General features: G+C 53.8%; 6 protein-coding genes across 6 annotated transcripts; 2 read left to right on the top strand and 4 right to left on the bottom strand.

Annotated features, from left to right (window-relative positions):
- Positions 1-166: 166 nt before the first annotated feature.
- On the bottom strand, positions 167-3,823 carry P168DRAFT_289748 (TPR-like protein). The gene is made up of 5 exons (XM_024837068.1): positions 3,446-3,823; positions 2,361-3,390; positions 1,494-2,307; positions 1,225-1,440; positions 167-1,174 (listed from the first exon to the last, which is right to left on the bottom strand). The coding sequence occupies exons 1-5, from the start codon at positions 3,739-3,741 to the stop codon at positions 306-308; spliced, it is 3,225 nt and encodes a 1,074-aa protein (XP_024693480.1). The 5' UTR covers positions 3,742-3,823; the 3' UTR covers positions 167-305.
- Positions 3,824-4,804: 981 nt separating this feature from the next.
- P168DRAFT_251809 (RNA-binding protein VTS1) lies at positions 4,805-7,716 on the top strand. The gene is made up of 3 exons (XM_024834286.1): positions 4,805-5,806; positions 5,882-7,191; positions 7,254-7,716. The coding sequence occupies exons 1-3, from the start codon at positions 5,305-5,307 to the stop codon at positions 7,308-7,310; spliced, it is 1,869 nt and encodes a 622-aa protein (XP_024693479.1). The 5' UTR covers positions 4,805-5,304; the 3' UTR covers positions 7,311-7,716.
- Positions 7,717-7,921: 205 nt separating this feature from the next.
- Positions 7,922-8,771, top strand: P168DRAFT_326654 (EMC6 family protein; the record flags this gene model as incomplete). Its single annotated transcript, XM_024841152.1, has 2 exons — positions 7,922-8,258; positions 8,415-8,771. The coding sequence occupies exons 1-2, from the start codon at positions 8,184-8,186 to the stop codon at positions 8,769-8,771; spliced, it is 432 nt and encodes a 143-aa protein (XP_024693478.1). The 5' UTR covers positions 7,922-8,183.
- A 201-nt stretch (positions 8,772-8,972) lies between these two features.
- P168DRAFT_310392 (SLC26/SulP family anion transporter) lies at positions 8,973-11,815 on the bottom strand (the record flags this gene model as incomplete). Its single annotated transcript, XM_024839391.1, has 3 exons — positions 8,973-11,261; positions 11,316-11,461; positions 11,515-11,815. The coding sequence occupies 3 exons, from the start codon at positions 11,813-11,815 to the stop codon at positions 9,174-9,176; spliced, it is 2,535 nt and encodes an 844-aa protein (XP_024693477.1). The 3' UTR covers positions 8,973-9,173.
- Positions 11,816-13,007: 1,192 nt separating this feature from the next.
- Positions 13,008-16,428, bottom strand: P168DRAFT_317920 (uncharacterized protein; the record flags this gene model as incomplete). Its single annotated transcript, XM_024840152.1, has 3 exons — positions 13,008-13,183; positions 16,125-16,241; positions 16,356-16,428. The coding sequence occupies 3 exons, from the start codon at positions 16,426-16,428 to the stop codon at positions 13,008-13,010; spliced, it is 366 nt and encodes a 121-aa protein (XP_024693476.1).
- Positions 16,429-16,980: 552 nt separating this feature from the next.
- Positions 16,981-18,460, bottom strand: P168DRAFT_281237 (type I HSP40 co-chaperone YDJ1; the record flags this gene model as incomplete). The annotated part of the gene is made up of 4 exons (XM_024835917.1): positions 16,981-17,297; positions 17,355-18,179; positions 18,291-18,360; positions 18,425-18,460. 4 exons carry the CDS (start codon positions 18,458-18,460, stop codon positions 16,981-16,983), a joined length of 1,248 nt encoding a protein of 415 aa, XP_024693475.1.
- Between the last annotated feature and the right edge of the window lie 301 nt (positions 18,461-18,761).

Below are 18,761 nucleotides of genomic sequence, written 5' to 3'. Positions count from 1 at the left end.
GGTAAAAAGAGGAGGGGAAACGAGGGGAGAGAAAGCGGATTATATAAATGAGGGGAGATCGTGTTGTTCTTCCCCGCAGGTCCCAACAAGGCAGTCCCTCCCGACGGCTACCGCCGGCAAGATTACTAGATTACTAGATAGAAACCTGTACACCCACGTTGGTTGACTATTATTATAGATTTATACTACCTTTGGCTCTCAAAGTTTGGTTTGTCGATAGGTTGTCGCATACTTTTGGAGCGGAAATTGCCGCCCCTCGATCAATATATAGAAGTACATGAGAAATTATACATAGTGATATACTACTAAATCACCAACCACTGGGCCGTGATCTCTCGCGCAGATTGCATATCCCCATTCAAGGCGTAGATATTCTGCAGCGCATACGCCGCTTCCCGCGAGAAATCCTCAACGACACGGCTTTCCTCCTCCCCAGCTTCCCTCATCACCGTATCGTCCCCGTCCGTCCCCTTATGTGCCACACTCTGGGCCTGGATCTCCGCGCCTAGCTCGAGCACACGCTCGTACCGTTCCGCAGCGAGATGCGTAATGCTCAGAAGGTGCCACACACGCGCGAAATTGAACTCCATCTCCTGTCGTTCCTGGATCAGACTGCCTGCTTGCTCCCGCACCCGTCGATACTCGTGCATGAACGACAGCCCCTGCATGATCAGGTAGTGTCGATTCTCGGCTTGTCGCTTTAGCGACTGGTGGATATAGCAGAGTCCAATCGACAGGAGGACCACCGGATTCTGGTCGTCCAGTGCATAGGCCCGGAAGAAATAGTTCAGAGCGGGGAAGAAGCTGTTGCCGGAGTAGAGGATGTGACCGTAGAGCACCAGCAAAGCAATGTCCATTGACTCCCCGGGAATGAATTCCCCAATGTCCTCCCGTGTGGACGGGGCCGGGCGATCCTGCGGAACGGACGGGCGGGTTTTCGGCTTCGGTTGCGCTGCCGTTGGCCCATCCGACATTGTAAAGTCCATGGCCTTGATCTGACGTAGCATGAACTTCATGTTCGCAGAGGAGTGGAATAGGGACCGATGAGGGTCGCCGCTGAGACGACTCAGCATGGAGAACAGGCGGTAGGTGTCCGTCACGAATTGATACTCCTTGATGAACCACCGTGCCTCATTGGCCAGAGTTTCTTCATCCTGCGCGCGCAGTGCACATGCTGTTTGCGTTAGCTATCTAACCCTAGAGCGCCCAATACAGAAGACTTACTGAACCAGCACACGTGGATCAGCCGAGTGCTGGACTTGGAATGGTACCAGACGCTGGCATCCGCCGCCGCCGCAAGGTTATCGTACGCTTCGTGTGGCTCGCCTTGCCCAGCTTCGACCAGCGCATACTGGAGGAACAGATCGAGCCACGCTTCGAAAGTGATCCCGTGATAGTCGGTTGGAATGGCATCCTGGAGGGGCGCCTCCGCCAGAGTGCCTGACGCAATTAGCATGGCGTCACAGTCGCGAATGAACGATCGATCGCCCTACCTAAAGACTCCTGTAGACGGCCAGCCATCTCCTGCATTTCATCCAGCAGACTCTCCCCCTTGTGCTTCCCAGCCTTCTTCTGTGCCTCGCGCGAATAACCCATGAATACCACATTGCGCTGCACGGGATAAAACACCCGGTTGGCCCGAAACTCGCGCAGCAGAGCATCGGCAATGTCCAGCCAGTCTTCGGTAGCCTCGGACTGACCCTCGTGGACTTGGGGATACAGCTGATTGAGTTTCGAATACAGGAACTGAACGTTCTCCGTCCTGTCCTCCTCGCTGAGTTCGTCTTTCTTGGCAGGGGCGGTGGTGAATGCGGAATCGGCACCGGGTTTGGGCGCGAGCGGCCGCAGGGTTGCCTCGTCCGGACCCGTGTCCGCCAACCGGAACTCCAAGGCGAGTTGCTCGAGCCGGGTGTCTTTCCGCCGCCGGCCACTTCTCGTCTCCTGTCGTCCTAGTAGAACCGCCTCGTTGACAAACTTCAGAGCCTGTTCAGTCATGCCGATATCCTCGTACAGCTTGGCGAGCTGCACGCGCGATTCAATGTTTCGCGGATCATGCTCGGCAACGGTCAGGAAGCAGCTCTCTGCTTCCTCCAGCCGTTCCAAGATGCGGAGGCAGTCGCCCATGGCCAAGAAATAACCGACATCTGCATGCTCGTCGGTATTCTGGATGGGAGTGTAGAAACGGAGGGCATCTTCAAAGAGCCCGACCTCCCGGAGAGCGTCGGCAACTTCGCGGAAGAGATCCGGGTAATCAAAGAGGCGGGAGTGTTCGGAGGTGTCTTCAGGGTTCAGCCATGCAAAATGGTGCTGCTGTAGTTAGAATATAGGAACGAGAGTAGGCTACTTTTTGGGTCACTTACCAGAGCTTCATTCTTGTGCTCGTAGCCCATTCTCAACCGACATAGACCCAGTTTGATCCGGAGCTCCAAAGGAAGACCCAGTCCATAAGAGTCACGAGGCCACTGGCCTGGGATGTAGCCATCGGCCTTGATACGGCGCGGGACGTCTTCAGCGTCCCACTCACGGTCATCCTCGTTGAAATCTTCCCACATGGTATCGTCTCGTCGGCCCAGAAGCCATCGAGCCAGCGATTTCAGGGCCCGCAGTCCTTTGTCGTACTGATGCAGGTAGCTGTACAGTTCGACGTAGATGTTGATCTCCGACCACGAAAAGTCCGGGGCATCTTCCGGGTCCAAGGACAGGTAGTAATCCACGCTGTCCGCCCAATAATCGACAGCTTTCCGGACGTCACCGAGATCAATATAGATTTCGGCGAGGTGACGAAGAGCTCGGGGGCTGTGCGTGTCTTCCTTCAAGATCCTTTCGTACTCGGTGGCGGCGCGTCCATTGTGTCCTAGCTCCCGGTAGCAGGCCGCTCGTTGAAACCGCGCGTTGTAGTTCTTCGGGTCGATGTCGACGACACGGCTGTAGCAGTAGATGACATCGGCCAACGCCGCCGTCCGGTCCTCGCCCGCGCGTTCCTTGATCATCCGCGCCACTTTGGCCCATACCGAGGGATCTTTGGGGCGGGTGTGGGCTCCGCTGAACAGGGCCGTCAGCGCCTTGTCCTTCTCCCCCCGCGCGAGAAAGATCTCGGAGAGGAGCGAATGGGCGGCGAACATCTCGGGGTTGATCTGGATAGCTCGCTTGACCAGGTCGACCGCCCGGTCATAGTCGCCATCGATGAACGCCGAGGTCGCCTCGGAGTGTAGGATTTTGAATTCGGGACTGGGTTCCAGCGGTTTGCGCGGTCCTCGCTTGATCCCTTTGCCTCCACGAGCGCCATACCGACCGGAGAAGGGGCCTGTGCCTCTGCGGCGGCGGCGGCGACGCGCATCTTCTTCTTCGTCCTCATCCTCTTCTTCGGCGACCTGAGAATACTCGTCGTCGCTGCAACTTGGTCAGCAGTTGATCCCCGGGAGGCGATTACACACTGGAAACTGACCCCGAGCTTTCGTCCACGGAAACCTCATACGAGTCGTCCCCTGAGTCCATGCCCTGATAGTCCTGATAGTGATCATCCTGGGCCTCGGCGAGTTGACTGTCATCCTGTGCCTGGGGTGCACTATCTGTAAACAGGTCTTTGTACAGACGAGGGTCCAGGACGGAGTGGATGTCCGCCGTGGTGGTCGCGGGCTGATGCCCTTGCCACGGGTAATGGAACGATTCGTCAATATCGGGATAGGGAACATCCTCCGAATGGAGGTTGTGGTCCGACAGGTCCCCTTCTGAGTACTCCATGTTGCGAGGTGCTATCTACCAGGTCATATGATGTGCCGAGGCGAGGATTGGCAATTCATGAGAAGGGACCCGCTGTGGTCACTACAAGCCACCCGGAGCATTAGAGCAAACCGAATCGAAACTATAAGATTCCCAAAAAGAAATCCGCACCAATGATTCTCTATTGAGGTGTGTAGTATTTTTTAATCCGAAGGGCTAGATGGAGTAATGGGTCAGTTCAATTGAGACCGATTCGGTTAAGCCAAGCAGATCGAACTCGCAGGTCTTGGCAGCTTGGCCGGACTAACCAGAAGCGTATCAGGTGGATGAAAAGAACAAAGTAGCATGATAGAATAATAGACACGGACGAGAAAGAAAATCAAAGAAAGAAAAAAGAAAGTTCAAGGAAGATCTACTTAATAACTTAAACCTACTAGACCAGTCAAGGCCAACCCACATGCAGTGGGAGCCAATGGCGCACGACTCGCAAGAAATCGGCGCCGTGCAGGTGCAGTTGTATGGTGTAGAGATGGGGGATATACGGAGCTATCACAGTGGGAGGATTGCTGGCAGTTCATCAATTTGACGGTGTTTATTCTGATCTTTAGAAGAAGAAGAAGGAGGAGAAGAAGAGAGAAAAGAAGATGAAGAGAGAGTTGGTACCTGAGGTATCGAGAGGAGTCCAGTGACCTGGATGCCTGAGGAAAGGCGTTGGATTATCCATGATTATTAACATGCATTATTCCTCTTTATTCCTCTTTATTCTCTCTCTTTTTCTACCCTTTTCCTCTTCTCTTCATCTTCTTCTCCTTTTCTTGCCCCTTTACTTCTCCCCATGTTTAGAGACACGTTGTGTTTGACACACTCTTGTGGTTGACTCGGCATCCTCTCGTTTTATTTTACTTTTTAAACTAAAACAGAAAAAGAGACAAAAAGAGTGGTTGAAAAAAAAAAATACCACCAGCGAACCCACATTTCCTAATATACCCGTTCGTCTCTCCGCTTTGCCCACCAAACATCAAACTCGAACGAACCCACCTTTCCTCCTCTCTCTCTCCCTCCGTCCCTCTCCTCCCCCCCCTCTCTCTCTCTCCTCTTCTGTCGACGACAAAAAAAAATCCCTTTGATGATCTTGCGATTCGATTCGTCTTCTAGAATTTGAATCTGGTAGTGCAGCCACTGGACTGGTCTGTACCCCCCGATCGTCTTTGCCCAGTGCCATTACGGTTGGGTTTTTTTTTTCTCTTAATTTTTTTTTCCGACCACCTTCCCTCGTCGAAAAAGTATCTCCATCTTTAGAGAGATCCTTTCGTCTTTTCAACGGTCGGGTCTAGTCGCTTTGGTTAGCCTCGGTCCTTCATTTGATCAGGATTCATCTCGTTCCTACGCAAACTCAGCAGGTGCTGCCGGTGCTTTGCAGTAATTTTTCACATTTGCCTGTCTATCGTTCATCGGAGCGTTGTCAACCAACCACCAGGATCAATCCGGGAAAAAATAATCGAAGAGAAAAGAAAAGAATCAAAGAAAATAAATACCAAAAAAAGGGAAAAATCGTGTCCGATTTCACCTCGGATCTCTCGACTCATGGCCAGTAACATTATTGGCAATCGGAACAGCACGCCCGACGCTTCCAAATCCTCCCTCCGTCCGCCCTCGTCGGCCCGTGCCCTCGGTTCGCATCAGCTTCGAGCATCGGCCGATATGTCGGGGTTCCCCTCGCCTCTCTCCTCGCGGAGCATCCGTCCCTCGTCCGAGGTTTACTTCAACCACCAGGCTCAAACCCCCAATCCCGCGGACGATCCCTTGGACCGGGCGGCGCAGCAGTGGCTGGCCGACATCGATCAGTACGAGACCACGCTGGAGGAGATGGCCGCCGCGACGCTGGACCAGGACTTCAAGGATGAACTGAGCGCCATCGAGCAGTGGTTCCGCGTGCTCAGCGAGGCGGAACGCACGGCGGCCCTCTACGCGCTCCTGCAGCAGACCACCCAGGTCCAGATCCGTTTCTTCATCCAGGTGCTGCAGCAGATGGCCAAGAGCCACCCGATGTCGGGTCTGCTGTCGCCGGCCAACTTTGGGGAAAAAGGTACGTGGGCGGGCGGTCGCGGGCGGCACGACGCGTTTCTTCGGTTGCATGCTAACCCTGCCCGTCTTCTGTCAGATGCCATGTCCAACCGCCTGAACGACGCCATGTCCAAGTTGAACGTCGACAGTTCGCGGAGCTCCCTCGGCCGCCCCCCGCCGTCGCCCGGTGCCAAGCGCAACTCCGGTCTGGACACGTCGACCATCAACGCCATGTTCCCCGACGCCGCCGCCGCCATCGCCAAGAAGAAGGCCGAGTTCACCCAGCAGACGGGCAACGCGCCGCCCTCCAACCGCAACAGCGCCGTCTTCGGGGATCGCACCTCCTTCGTGGCCCCCACCATCTCTGCTCCGGACAGCAGCGCGGACACGCTCGGCCAGCCCCCGATGTCCCCGTGGGCCCAACGCGGCGCCGGTGAGCCGCAGCCGCCCATCGCCCGCCCCAAGTCCTCCTCCGGCCATCAGCCCATGGGACAGTTCAGCCAGGCGCCGTCCGGCCTGCGGTCGCCGCTGCCGACGCAGACCACGAACATCACCGCGCCCGAGATCGAGGCGCCCCTGCTCTCGCCGTACAACGTTGGGAATGCCAGCTGGGCTTCCATGACCAACACCCCGATGACGGCGACCTTTGGACAGCAGCAGCAGCAGCAGCAGCATCAGTCGTCGCAGCAGAACACGCAGGCCGACATGGTGGCGAACGCCACCGCGATGAAACTGGCGGCCTTGTCGACTGTGAACAACCGGATTGCCCTCGACGACGCGCGCAAGTACCGCCGGGCTCGCTCCAACGACGGCCAGGGCGCCAACCAGTCCAACGCCAACGCGGGCCAGAACGTGTCGCAGGGGCCGCTGAGCCCTGGGCTTCCGGGACCCAACCACCTCATGGCGGGACAGCTGCTGAACGCCCAGCAGCTGGCCGCGCTGCAGGCGCAGCAGCAGGCGGCCATCGGGGGCCGTCGGTCGCGACCCACGTCGCCCGGGATCGCCCTGCAGGGCGCCGGTGGCTTCGGCGGGATGGGATTCACCTCGCCGCAGAACAACGGGTTCCTCGCCGCGTACGACCCCAACAACCCGCTGATGGGCAACGGGCTGGGGCCCTTGGGGATGGGGCAGTTCGGACTGGGCGGCCACGAGGGGTATCTCTCGGACCACTCGGAGGTGACGCGGGGCCGGTCGCCGCGCGGTCGTCGGGGCAGCTCGAAGCCGCCCGAGGACCCGACGGACCCGGCTCTGCTCAAGGACATTCCCAGCTGGCTGCGCTCGCTGCGTCTGCATAAGTACACGGACCACCTGAAGGATTTGCAGTGGACGGAGCTGGTTGAGCTGAGCGACAAGGCGCTGGAGGATCGTGGAGTGAACGCCTTGGGGGCGCGGAACAAGATGCTGAAGGTACGATTTTGCTTCCATACATGATGCCTATCATAAAGATGTATCAATGCTAACGAAAGTAGGTCTTCGAGCAAGTCCGAGAGGCCCGCGCCGACGGCAAGCTGGAGGGAATCTCATGATGCATCACACCATTCTCATTTTATTCATTTGATTTTCTATTTTCATTTCGATTCTCACCTTCTCTCGACTGCATTAATTTGATTGATTGATTGATTGATTGATTAGATGGAGATTGGCATACGTGGCAGGAACCGAACCATCATGAGCGATCTCCCTCAGAGCTAGGACAGAGACTTGTCTCTGACTCCCGGGAGCATATCATTTCCCCCTTTTTTTCTTCCATTTTTTTTTTCTTTTTCATTGCCAAGTGAAGGCCCCATGTTTTGTATTTATTTTCCCATGATCGATGTGATGTGATGGATGTGACTTGATTTGTATTTGGCTGGTTGGGAGACCCGGTTGTGTCCCAGGTTGGTCCGAAAAGGAAAGGTTATGACTGCTGAAGCTGGATGTTCTTGAGTATGGTATATTAATACATAGTATTTACTATATTATTGGAGTTAGAGATCGTTGTAATTATGTAGGTATCTGGGTTTGGAGTACAGTAGATGTGAAGTTGATGCGTAGATGGACGGAGTACATGGATGGCTGTGATTGGTGTGGTAGCTCTGGCGGAACTGCACCACTGCACCTCAGTCTATCTCAACCTCCGGTAGCTTTGTCTCAACCACCACCACAACCTCCTCCACATCCTCCTCCACATCCTCCCCCCACAGGCCTCACAAACACATCCTCGACAATCGCACACATACCTGTATTAAGACAGCAACAAACAATCTACCCAGCGACAGCTACCCAAATCTACGACCACCGCACAAGGAACACACCACTCAGTCAAATCCCTCCCTCAACCTCGACAGAACAGCGAAACAGCACACAATCAAAGCCAAACAAAACGATAAAACAAGAAGAAAGAAGAAAGAAGGATAAAAATGCCACCCACAAAACAAGAACTCTCCCTCCTCATCAACCCCCTCGTGCCGGAGTCAGTGCAGCATAATAACCGGGTATGTCTTTCATTCATTCCCTTCTTTCCTCCCTCGTCCTTGTCTTTTTCCTTCTTCCCACAGAAAGAAAAAGACACATCACTCCCCTATATCCTCCTCCCAGCACTGCCAATCACGATAATCTCAATAATACTAATGCAATAAAAATGAGTATAGACCCTCTCAACCCTCCACTCCCTAACCTCCTTCCTCCTGGGCCTCACAGCCGGAATCCTCGCCCTCCAATCAGCCACCGGCTTCATCTTCTACCTCCTCGGCACGGTCTTCGTCTCCGCCTGCTTCCACTTCATCCTCGTGAGCGGGTCGCCTGCTGGTGCGGGCGGGTTCTTCCCGGGCCCGAATGGGGGCGAGATTGAGGGGTTGGATGAGAGGGGTGTGATTCGTGGTGGTAAGGGTAAGGCTGGGGTGGTGAGTAGGAAGGGAGCGTGGCGCGATGTGTGGTTGGGAGGGGGTGTGCTGGGCGAGGCGCTTTCGGGGTTCGTGTTGGGGTGGGCCGGTGTTGGGGGGTTTTGAGGTGATCTTTTTACCTTTTTTTTTTTTTTTTTTTGAGTTGATTTGGATTTGTTTTATGGTTGGGGTTTGAAAAGGGGGTGAGGTGGTAGGGTTATTGGGTTGTGGTGGTTGTGTTGTTATTTTTATTTTATTTTATTTTTTTATTTTTTGAAAGGCTAGGAGGTATATCATATGAATGCCATACATACACCTAATGCTATAGCCACAATCATATATCTATGTACATACAAGCCAGAAGCCAGGGGTATAGCAACTAATCAATCCAATCGATCCAATCGATTCCATAACAAAGAAAAGAACGCTCATAACATGACATAAAGTAAATAAATCAAAACTCCAACCAGGGAGAAACAAACATCCAATCCATACAGGATATGGACATGTATATGGACATGGAGAGCACTACTGAGGCGTACTCGGCGCCTCAATAACAGCATCAGCCGGCGCATTGGCCAGCGCGCTCTGCAGCGCACTAGTCAAGTCCATGTGGAAGAACGGCCGGTTGATGCCCTGCAGGATAGCCACCTTGCGGCGGTCGCGGTAAGCCTGGCTGGAGTTGAGGTCGCGGTGGAGCTTGTCGTCTTGCAGGCTGTGGTCGGTCGAGGAGGATGATTCCTCGACGTTGTGGGTCTCCAGAGCTGCGGACTTGGCGTCATCGTCGTGAGGCAGCCCGTCTTCGACGTCCGTGCGGGCCTGCGCGCGGTGCGCCTGCTCGTTGTTGACCAGCTCGGCGTGCGCGGCTGCCGACGTGGTGCCCTCGATCTCAGTGACGCTGAAGATGGGCTTCCACCTGTGGAAGCCGTCGTTGGAGGCCGGGGTGGGGTAGCCGAAGCCGGCGGCGGCGAGCGCGCGCTTGGTCCAGCGGTTGTTGACGTGGGCGAAGTGCCACTGGACGGTCTGGGGCGAGGTGTACGAATCGAGCTGGTTGCGGACGTCGATGAGGTTCTGCACGGAGGTGACGTCGACGTTGTTGACGGAGGAGAAGTCGAGGATGAGCGCGCGGAGGGTGGGGAGGTGGGACCGGTCTTCTTCGGACTTGCCGCGGCGGGGGCCTGGGTTGTTCCAGGGGCGGTCGCCGATCTTGCCGTAGGAGAAGGGGTTGGTGCGTCGCGTGTTGCGGAAGATGGTGTCGACGAGGTAGTCTGTGTAGTGGTTTGCGTTGGGGTAGTTGAAGCCTTCGGAGAAGCGGTAGATGAAGATTCCCGGGTAGGGCTGCTCGATGCCGACTTCTGGGTTGGAGCCGTCGGTGTGGTCGATGGGGAGGTAGATGGTGCGCTGGGTGTCGCCTTCTTGCTGGGTGTCGCCTTTGCCGGGGCCGTATTTGCCGTCATCTTGGAGGAGGTGGTCGCCGATGACGGAGTGGACGGTCACGCGGCCGAGGAACTGGCCGCGGGCTTTGGCGAGGCGGAAGAGGAGGACGGCGGCGGCGATGCAGACGGTGCAGTAGATGCCGGTTTCGATGGAGGTGAACACGGTGACGAACACGCCGATGAAGAAGATGAGGCAGTCGAGTGGGGAGACGCGCCAGAACTGGTAGACGGTGTTGGGCGGGGTGATCAGGTCGCCGACTGCGTGGATGATGACACCCGAGAGTGATGCCTTGGGGATGTAAAAGAAGACGGCGGGCAGCGCGTAGATGGCGAGCAGGACAATGACGGCCGTGATGACGCCAGCTAGCGGGGTCCGCACGCCGGCCTTGGACTTGATGGCGGTACGCGAGAAGGAGCCCGTGGCAGGGTAGCCGCCCAGGAAGGGGCCCAGCAGGTTGGACACGCCGATGGCGACCAGCTCCTGGGACGGGTCGATGGTGTAGTTGTTGACGCGGCCGAAGGACTTGGAGATGGCGATATGCTCGATCAGCAGCACGATGACCGACGCGGGCAGCTGGTTGGCGAACGCTTTGATGATCCGGGCGTTGATCACCGGCACCGCCGCGTGCTGAAAGCCACGGGGCACGACGCCGAGGGTCTTGAAGAGCGGATCGTCGCGGCGGTGCAGGTTCACCGCCGCGCTGATCATGGTGTAGAAGAGGATGACGAACACGGTGCGCAGCGTGGAGAGGAAGAAGAAGATCTTGGCCCGCGTGGGATGCTTGCGCGCGCCGAAGTTGCAACCCGCGCGGATGATGTACAGCATGGCCAACGCCGAGACGCCCATGGCCGCATCGACGCCCGCGCTGGGCAGGTTCTTGAGCGTGTCGATGATGATCAGGTAGGTGGGGCCGCGCGTCGAGAAGTCGGCCTTCTCACCCAGCAGGTCCTTGACCTGACCGGAGCAGATGTTCAGCGCCGAACCGGTCATGAAAGCGGAGATCGCCGGCAGGGGGATGAAGTCGACAATGAAGCCGATGCGGATCAGGCCCATGAAGCAGACGATACCGCCGCAGATGACAGCCATGGCCGACGCGACGACATGCGGTGGCACGTCTGGCATCTTCTCCTTGGCATCCAGGACTACCGTGCCGACCAGAGTGGACATGACGGCGACGGGCTGGGGATGTCAGTCAGGGTCCAAAAGCATGTATGTAGAAAGAGGGAAGCTTACACCAATGGTGATGTCCTTCGACGTCGCGAAGAACCAGTAGATTAAAACACCCATAAACGATGAATACAAGCCGAATTCCACAGGCAACTCAGCCAATTTCGCATAGGCCATGCCCTGCGGAACGACGACGGCGCCTACCGTGATACCTGGAAAGGTTCGTCAGTACTCCAACGATGAAAAGAGAGCGCACTATACGCACCGGCCACCATATCTCCAAAGAGCCATTGCGTGTTGTATCGCGTGATCCACGACAGGAAAGGGAACAGGCTGTACAAGTAACTGAAGACCTGGTTCCAGGACGGGCAAAGCTCCCGCAGCCACTCGGCGCTCGTAGGTTCCGATTCAACGTAGGCATAGGTGTCGAGGGTGCCGCAGGAGAAAGTCGACTCTCCGCGAGTGACGGGCTCTGTATGGGCGCCCAAAGGGTCCCGATACGGGATTTTGATTCCCAAGCCCTTGGCCAGCCCGTGGCCAACTTTTGTAGGGAGATCGTCGGCCATGATTTTTTTTTTTTTTTTGTAATTTTTCTGTCAACGATTCGATGTCGCGCGTGTAAAAGAGAAGTTGCGAAAGGTCGCGTTCAATTCGACCAGGACGGTCTAGTGTAATAGCAGGACGCCCTCAGGAATGGAGACGGCAGCAAGAACACTCTCACAAATTCGAGAAGTCGGATTCAATGCGAATTCAAAGGTATTCAAGCAGAATCCATTGCGACCTGACAGTTGGGAATAGATATCAAAAAAGGAGGAGGGGGTGCTTTTATTAGAAGCCGGGGCTAAAAGGCGATGTCGTGATCCGAAGGTAAGAATGCGAATCCCTAGTCTGCCACGAGGCAACCGACTGGCACAGCAAAGTCGACAATTAAGGGAAATTGGCGCGAGAGGAGAAAGCCGCCAAAAAAGCAAAGCTAAAGGAACACGAGAAGAGGGGAATGGAAGAAAGCCAGGAGGATCCGGTCTGGCAGGGCGGCGATATATGAGACAGAGGGAAATGCGAACCGGCTGACGTCTGGCCCGTTCGAACAATGGATGGAGCAGTCTTCCCAAATTTAAATTAAGCGCAGAGACAGCGAGAAATGGAAGCCAAGCAGGACCCAGGAGTGATCGCCCAGATGTTAAAAGTACTATTTAGCCCAGACTTTGAGAGGCGGGTTTATTTTTTCGGTGGAGCACGCCGCGAGTCGATAGAATTGTAGGATATGGCAACCAGGGTTGCTGATCGAGGGGCAGCACGACGAGCTCCGCAACCACGGACGGGGGTGATGGGGAGATAGTGAGAACTAATGGGAAAAAAGCAAAGAAGAAAGGATCAACATGGAGTGAGAATAGTCAATACTCAGTCTGGACGGCCTTGGGGGTTGAGAATATTATAGGAAATGACAGGTACACCAAAACGACACGCACAATCCCTCCACCATGATACCTTGCCTGCCGTCCATGATGGGTAATGGATTCGAAACCATGGTGGGGGGGCAAGGGCAAAAAGAAGGCAATTCACAATAATCAACAAGAATAAAATTAAAAAAAAAAGAGAGAGATAATCAAATCAGATCCGAGTATCAAAACCAGCAAGGCAAGGAAAAGGCGCAAACCACGTACGGCGATGGGGCAGATGATCCACTCACACCTCCGCCGAGTGTGAGAAATAAAAATAAAACAAATACAGGGAACAATCCCGCTGGAAGAAAAAAGATTAATTCCCAAGGACCAGAGGGAGCTTGTCCACCATTCTGGGGCCCGGAGGACCGTTTAGGTGGGTTCGGACGAGGGTCTGGAAGCGAGTGATGACGCTGAATGGTGGAGCCGCGGTGGCCGCTCTCCGTCGGGGGTGAGATGGTTGAGTTGATGCGAGACCCTGTGCAGGATGACCTGGAGTCACTTAGAATGGTACTGACTGCTTACTTGCTTAGTGTCTCATTGTCTCAGTTCAATTGGAATGCTGGTGAGAGTCGGATGTAGTTGAGGAATGTATCTGATCTCGTGCTGACGGTTGGAGTGGAATTGATGCCAAGACCATCACTGACCAATTAGATGGTAGAAAACCAGGATGTTGGTCGACTCCGCCCAGCAGGGACCAATGGGAAGTGCGGAAGAACACGCCATCGCCCAGGCTGATGGTGAAAGCTGACCGATCCACGTGTGGATCTGCTTTCGGATATCGTCATTTTTCTTATTCTCTCCTTATTCCTCTGGATTTTTATATGGAACTTGCAGTTGGCATGCAGGAACAGACTACAGTGGAATAGTTGGATGTCATTTAGTTGAATCATGGCATGAATGACATTCTTGTGTAGACTGTCGTCATGGTCATGTTAATTGTGGCGTGTAGAATCAACCCGCATGGTTGGTAAGGCTTAGCCTACCTGCTTGGGTTTTGACTCTTGAGTGTCAAACAATACACCACACCGTAAACTACAGATTACTCCATATCGTATTCTTAGACGGACAAACCCGACAAGACCACCTCAAAAACAGCCACCGCGCAGGGATCAATCGACCGCTGACCAAGACGGAAGGACCAGCAATCCTGTCAGAACCTTCTTCCGCTTTCCCCACTCTAACACCATCGAGATCAAAATCGCGTCATCGATCTATTCCTTTGTTCTGATTACCACCTTATTGACTCTACCTTATTTAGTCGCTCTGCTCCCTATTCTCTCTAACGACATCCGACATAGTGTGGCTGCCCATAGCTCACCCCCTTCTGGTTCAGGTCCCGATCGGCATATTTGTCGCCCTCTCCCTGTCTGACACGGTAGGTACCACGAGGCGCCGGGTTCCAGGCAGCTTACTAGCTCCCTTGCTTTGGTCCCCACCGGGACAACCTAAAAAGCCTCGTTTGAATCCTTCGTATAGCAACCTCTTTCTTAGCGAACTACTGATTTGGAAACTGATGAATAAGTTGTAGAGGGTTGTATACATCACGTGAACAGCAGGATGACCGTCAGCTTTGAATATTCAGGTCAGATGGGATAAACCTATTAGGGACAATCTAACCGACTAGACATAAATCATGAGACTCAGCACTGACAAAGGATTCAAAGGATTCTGAAACAAAAAAGCCCATCTACTAGGAGCAGACAGGACCTAGTCACTCACATCGCCAAACGACTTCCCTACCTCACAAACCACGTCAAATCCCAACACTCCAGTAATTTAAAGTTAAATAAGACGTCTCGTAAAGAAAAAAAGAAAAAAGCCACTCAGCCCCAACACTGCAGTCGTCCGCCTGAATCCAGCCCGAGCGTTCTCACAGACCCCGATTGATGCATGCGCAGAGTGGTCTGTCCAGCTGACCTGCTGGAAATAAGGTTTACGCGCCCCGCGTCATTTTATCGATCCATGAGCTTATTGTTGATAACTTCATCGGCTACTATGTTCAATGGCCAGCCAGCTAGAGAGTTAGAGAGCTCGATGCTTTTACATGGACTATACGTCATGTCGTTTCGGCGTATACCAATCATTCGTTGGGATAACGCCACAGTGGTCATGAAGGGAGACCTATACAGCAACATCAATACCAAACCATCTACTATACTACACTACTCCCAAGCACTGTATCAATATTTGACAGACGTGATCGCTACCTGGTGGTACAATTAGACTACGATCAGCCGGATCAGTCGTACAACTACCATGATGATCATTCTGCTTCTTCTTCGCAAGTGGGAGCTTCTCAATAGCTAAAATATACACCATATTAGCATTGGAAAGCCCTACATCTGGTATCCAACATCACTTCATACTCAGCGAATAATTGGACAGGGAAGTAAAAATGAGGCTCTAGTCCTATCCCGGGGTATATGAGGCCTGACGAATAGCTTGCTGGGATGTTGTCGATACCCAACAACCACGCACGGAGAGATCTAGATCCGCTGCAGAAATGAAATGAATCCCTGCTGCTCTTGCCGGTGCTGTTATACAAGGTAGCACATGCTGTCATTTGGAGAGAACAGCTTTCAGATCCTCGTGTCACACAGTCACTGACTTACTCCAATTCACATGTGGAAAACTAAGACACTGCTCATTGAACATTTGGGAAAACAGAAAAGTAGCATAAACATAACGATCTGACCAAGAGCCCGACAGCAACCATTACAACCCATCTCCTCCATAGTGCATCATCATTAAGTGGGCGAATTCATCCCATCCAATACAGTGACCAAAATCCTCGGTATCAAGCACCGCCGCCATCAAACAGCGACACTTCTTCCCGAACGCCGTCCCGAGATCGGACTAAACATATATAGAACCGTCAGTGAAAGGCAGACAGAGTTGTGTAGACTGCTCCTAGCGTTGTATACCCCGATAGGAGACGATCCCATCAATGTGTGAGCAATGTCGCTTTCCGGAGTTTTCTTGGCGGAGACTATCCCTCGTGCTTCATGCCGTGAGCTGGAGGTAGATAGACAGACAGACAGTAGATGATTCCATCGCTGAGCATCAATCTCCAGATCTTCGCTGATATGACTGTCGACCGCGCTCTCAGGCAGTTCCACGCCAGTCATACCAAGAAGACTCAATGAACGGACAAATCGAGTACCCTCGTCAAGCCACTCACAAGCATCACTCTATCCCCAGAATACCACCACCCAAAGAATGAAATATAGCAAAGAAGAAAGAAAGGGAAAACATACACTATCCCCACAAAAATACCCCACAGACACCAAAGCCTCTATCCCACCCCAACCCATATTAGAACCAGAACCGTAACTCAACCAATCCAACCCATCCAAATATCAAACACCCCATGTCCCTCCGCTTCGCTCTGCTCCACCCCAGACAAGACAAGGCAAAGTAAGACACTCACCCTTAGCACGACATACCACCTCCGCCTTCAAAATCGGCGGGCAGTTCTCCGCTATCAGGATGAGGCTGGCATTGTCGTGTAGGAGCGCACGTAAGGTGTTGTCCGTGCCTACTGTTACTGCAGTGGTTTCAGTTAGCGATGTCATTACTGGTAGATACCTAGGTAGGTAGGTAGGTAGGTGGGTGTTTTGTAGTGGTACTTCCAGGGTATGAATGGTTCAGGTGAACTGACCTCTGCCTGATTTGACGGCCACCGTGAGACGTGAAGCCACAAGGGGAGTATCGCTGCTTTCCATTGTCGCCATTCTGATGATTCTCCGCGTCCTAGGTAGTTATCCCTCTACAGTGAGGTCCGCAAGCCATCTGAGGGGTGTAAACCCAAATATGAACCTTCTGGACCATCAGTCACGTGCAGTGAACTCTCCAGTCTACATCAATATACATTGATATACACCCAATAAAAAAGTGAAGGATTGAATACCCAATTGTTGTAGTCTATAGAGGTAAAAACACACTCAATCCCGACATGCCACCATAACCTAACCCACCTGACTCGGCCTAGGTCGTGACGGAAAGTATGTCGCAAGATTGATTAATTCGTTTCACATGGTCTCATCCATCGCGTCATCAGCGAAGGTCCCTCATGGCAATGAGCGAGTGCAAAAACGAAAAAATCTCCATTGTCACCTTCCAGGTCTTCGGGTAAACGCCATCGCAAAGCACTTGAAAAGCAAAAATAAAAGTCATCATGTCAAAGAAAAGCAATCCCCGGTAAAGGGTTACCGGCCGAAACCACCACATGGTATCATAAGCGAATTTTATCATGCTCCAGCTCCCCCCAACCTAGATCTCTCCGTTTACTGCGAAGCGCACTGCACTCTCTCGGCGCCCGGAGGAACATCCTCGTCATCCTCATCCATCGCGTGGGCGGCGTTCTGGGCCCGTTGTTGCGAGCCCTCGCTGCCATCAACGTCTTCCAGCTCAAAGTCCTCCACCATGGCATCGGCGGGGGCCTTAGTCTGCTCCAAACGAGGAGGCAGGACCTGTTCCAGCAGGTTGAGGTTCTGAAGCTGATCCTTCTGGGGGAACTTGACGTCGAACTGGACATAGAGGTTGCCATAGTCGTGGTGGCGGAACGAAGGCATACCCTGTCCCTTGATCATCTTGATGGCGCCTAATATAATCTATTAGCATTGGCCGACGATGTATCCATGATTAGAAAATTACGTACCAGGAGTGATGACCTCGCCAGGGGCGATGTTCACGGTGATCCACCGCTCATCCAGGTGCTCAACGCTGAAGCTACCGCCGCCAAGGGCCGTGAGAAGATCGACGTCGACATGGTAGAACAGGTCATCGCCCTTGCGCTGGAATCGAGGGTGAGGCTTCTGCTCAATCTCGAACACCACGTCTCCAGGCAAACCACCGGGCATCTGGTCACCCTCGCCGCGGAAGTCGATCTTGTGGCCGTTCCTGACACCCTTATCGACGTGGACGTGGAGGACCTTGCGCTCCACAACGGTCTTCTTACCGTTGCAGCGCTTGCAGCGATCCTTGTCGCGGACAATCTCACCCTCACCGTTGCAGTCGGGGCACACGGTCTGGAAACGCTGGATCATGGGGCCCATCTGGCGCATCATGGTCTTCATACCGGAGCCACTGCAACCAGTACACGACTTGACGGCGCCTTCCTTGCCGCCACGGCCATCACAACCGGGGCAGATGACTGACTTCTGCAGAGCCAGCTTCGAGACCTTGCCGCGGTAGATATCCTCCAGGTTGACCTTGTGAACGTGGTGGATCGTCCGCGCCTTCTTGGGGCCCTGTTCGCGCGCACCGCCGCCGCCGAACATGCCACCGAAGGCACCGCCGCCGCCGCCGAAGAACTGGGCGAACAGGTCCTCCGCACCCATACCACCACCCATGCCACCACCTTCGAGGCCCTCTTCACCGTATTGGTCGTAGATAGAACGCTTCTCGGGATCCGAAAGGATCTCATAGGCGTGGGACATCTCCTTGAACTTCTCGGCCGCATCGGCGTTGTTCTTGTTCTTGTCTGAAAGCAAGGAAATTCGTTAGAATAAAGTCCGACCGCAAACACACCCGTGGAAACAGGTATCTTATATTCAGGTGAAAATGCTTCATGATGGGGGAGAAAGAAACGTACCGGGATGATACTTGAGAGCGCCCTTCTTGTAGGCGGTCTTGAGCTGGGCCTCAGTGGCCTCGGCGGGAACCTGGTTGCCTCACCGTCAATTTCGGATTCGAAGAAACACACCGCGCTCCCACGTCGGAACTTACCCCGAGGGCGTCGTAAAACTTTTGATCCTTGACCATTGTGACGGGATATTAAATGAACAAAGAGAGAAGAAATACGATAGGTAAAAAGGTGGAAGAATCGACTGGGTTTTCTTGTTCTTGAGACCGGAAGAAACTTTTCAAAAAGAAGCACTCAACCCGAGGTGAATTCTCAACCGGAAGGTAGACGGTTGATAAGAATTCTTAAAACCAACGAGGGGTTTTATTCGAACTGAACGAAAGAAATTGAGAGGGGAGAGAGGGGGAGATCCTCAGGATGTGGAGGGTCAAGGCGGGGACAGTTGATGAGAAAGGAAGAAGGAAGTGAACGCCTTGGACG

This window comes from Aspergillus campestris (assembly GCF_002847485.1).
Source record: "Aspergillus campestris IBT 28561 chromosome Unknown P168scaffold_5, whole genome shotgun sequence".
Lineage (NCBI taxonomy): Eukaryota > Fungi > Ascomycota > Eurotiomycetes > Eurotiales > Aspergillaceae > Aspergillus > Aspergillus campestris.
This window is presented reverse-complemented; position numbering and strand designations above follow the sequence as displayed.

What these genes read in the sequence shown, in the direction of transcription:
- P168DRAFT_251809 (XM_024834286.1), top strand. Translation starts at nt 5,305, where the DNA reads ATGGCCAGTAACATTATTGGCAATCGGAACAGCACGCCCGACGCTTCC. An exon ending in GGCCAACTTTGGGGAAAAAG is followed by an intron (nt 5,807 to 5,881) that starts GTACGTGGGCGG and finishes GTCTTCTGTCAG; the next exon opens with ATGCCATGTCCAACCGCCTG. An exon ending in CGCGGAACAAGATGCTGAAG is followed by an intron (nt 7,192 to 7,253) that starts GTACGATTTTGC and finishes TAACGAAAGTAG; the next exon opens with GTCTTCGAGCAAGTCCGAGA.
- P168DRAFT_289748 (XM_024837068.1), bottom strand. Translation starts at nt 3,741, where the DNA reads ATGGAGTACTCAGAAGGGGACCTGTCGGACCACAACCTCCATTCGGAG. An exon ending in AGCACAAGAATGAAGCTCTG is followed by an intron (nt 2,308 to 2,360) that starts GTAAGTGACCCA and finishes TAACTACAGCAG; the next exon opens with CACCATTTTGCATGGCTGAA. An exon ending in GATCCACGTGTGCTGGTTCA is followed by an intron (nt 1,175 to 1,224) that starts GTAAGTCTTCTG and finishes TAACGCAAACAG; the next exon opens with CATGTGCACTGCGCGCGCAG.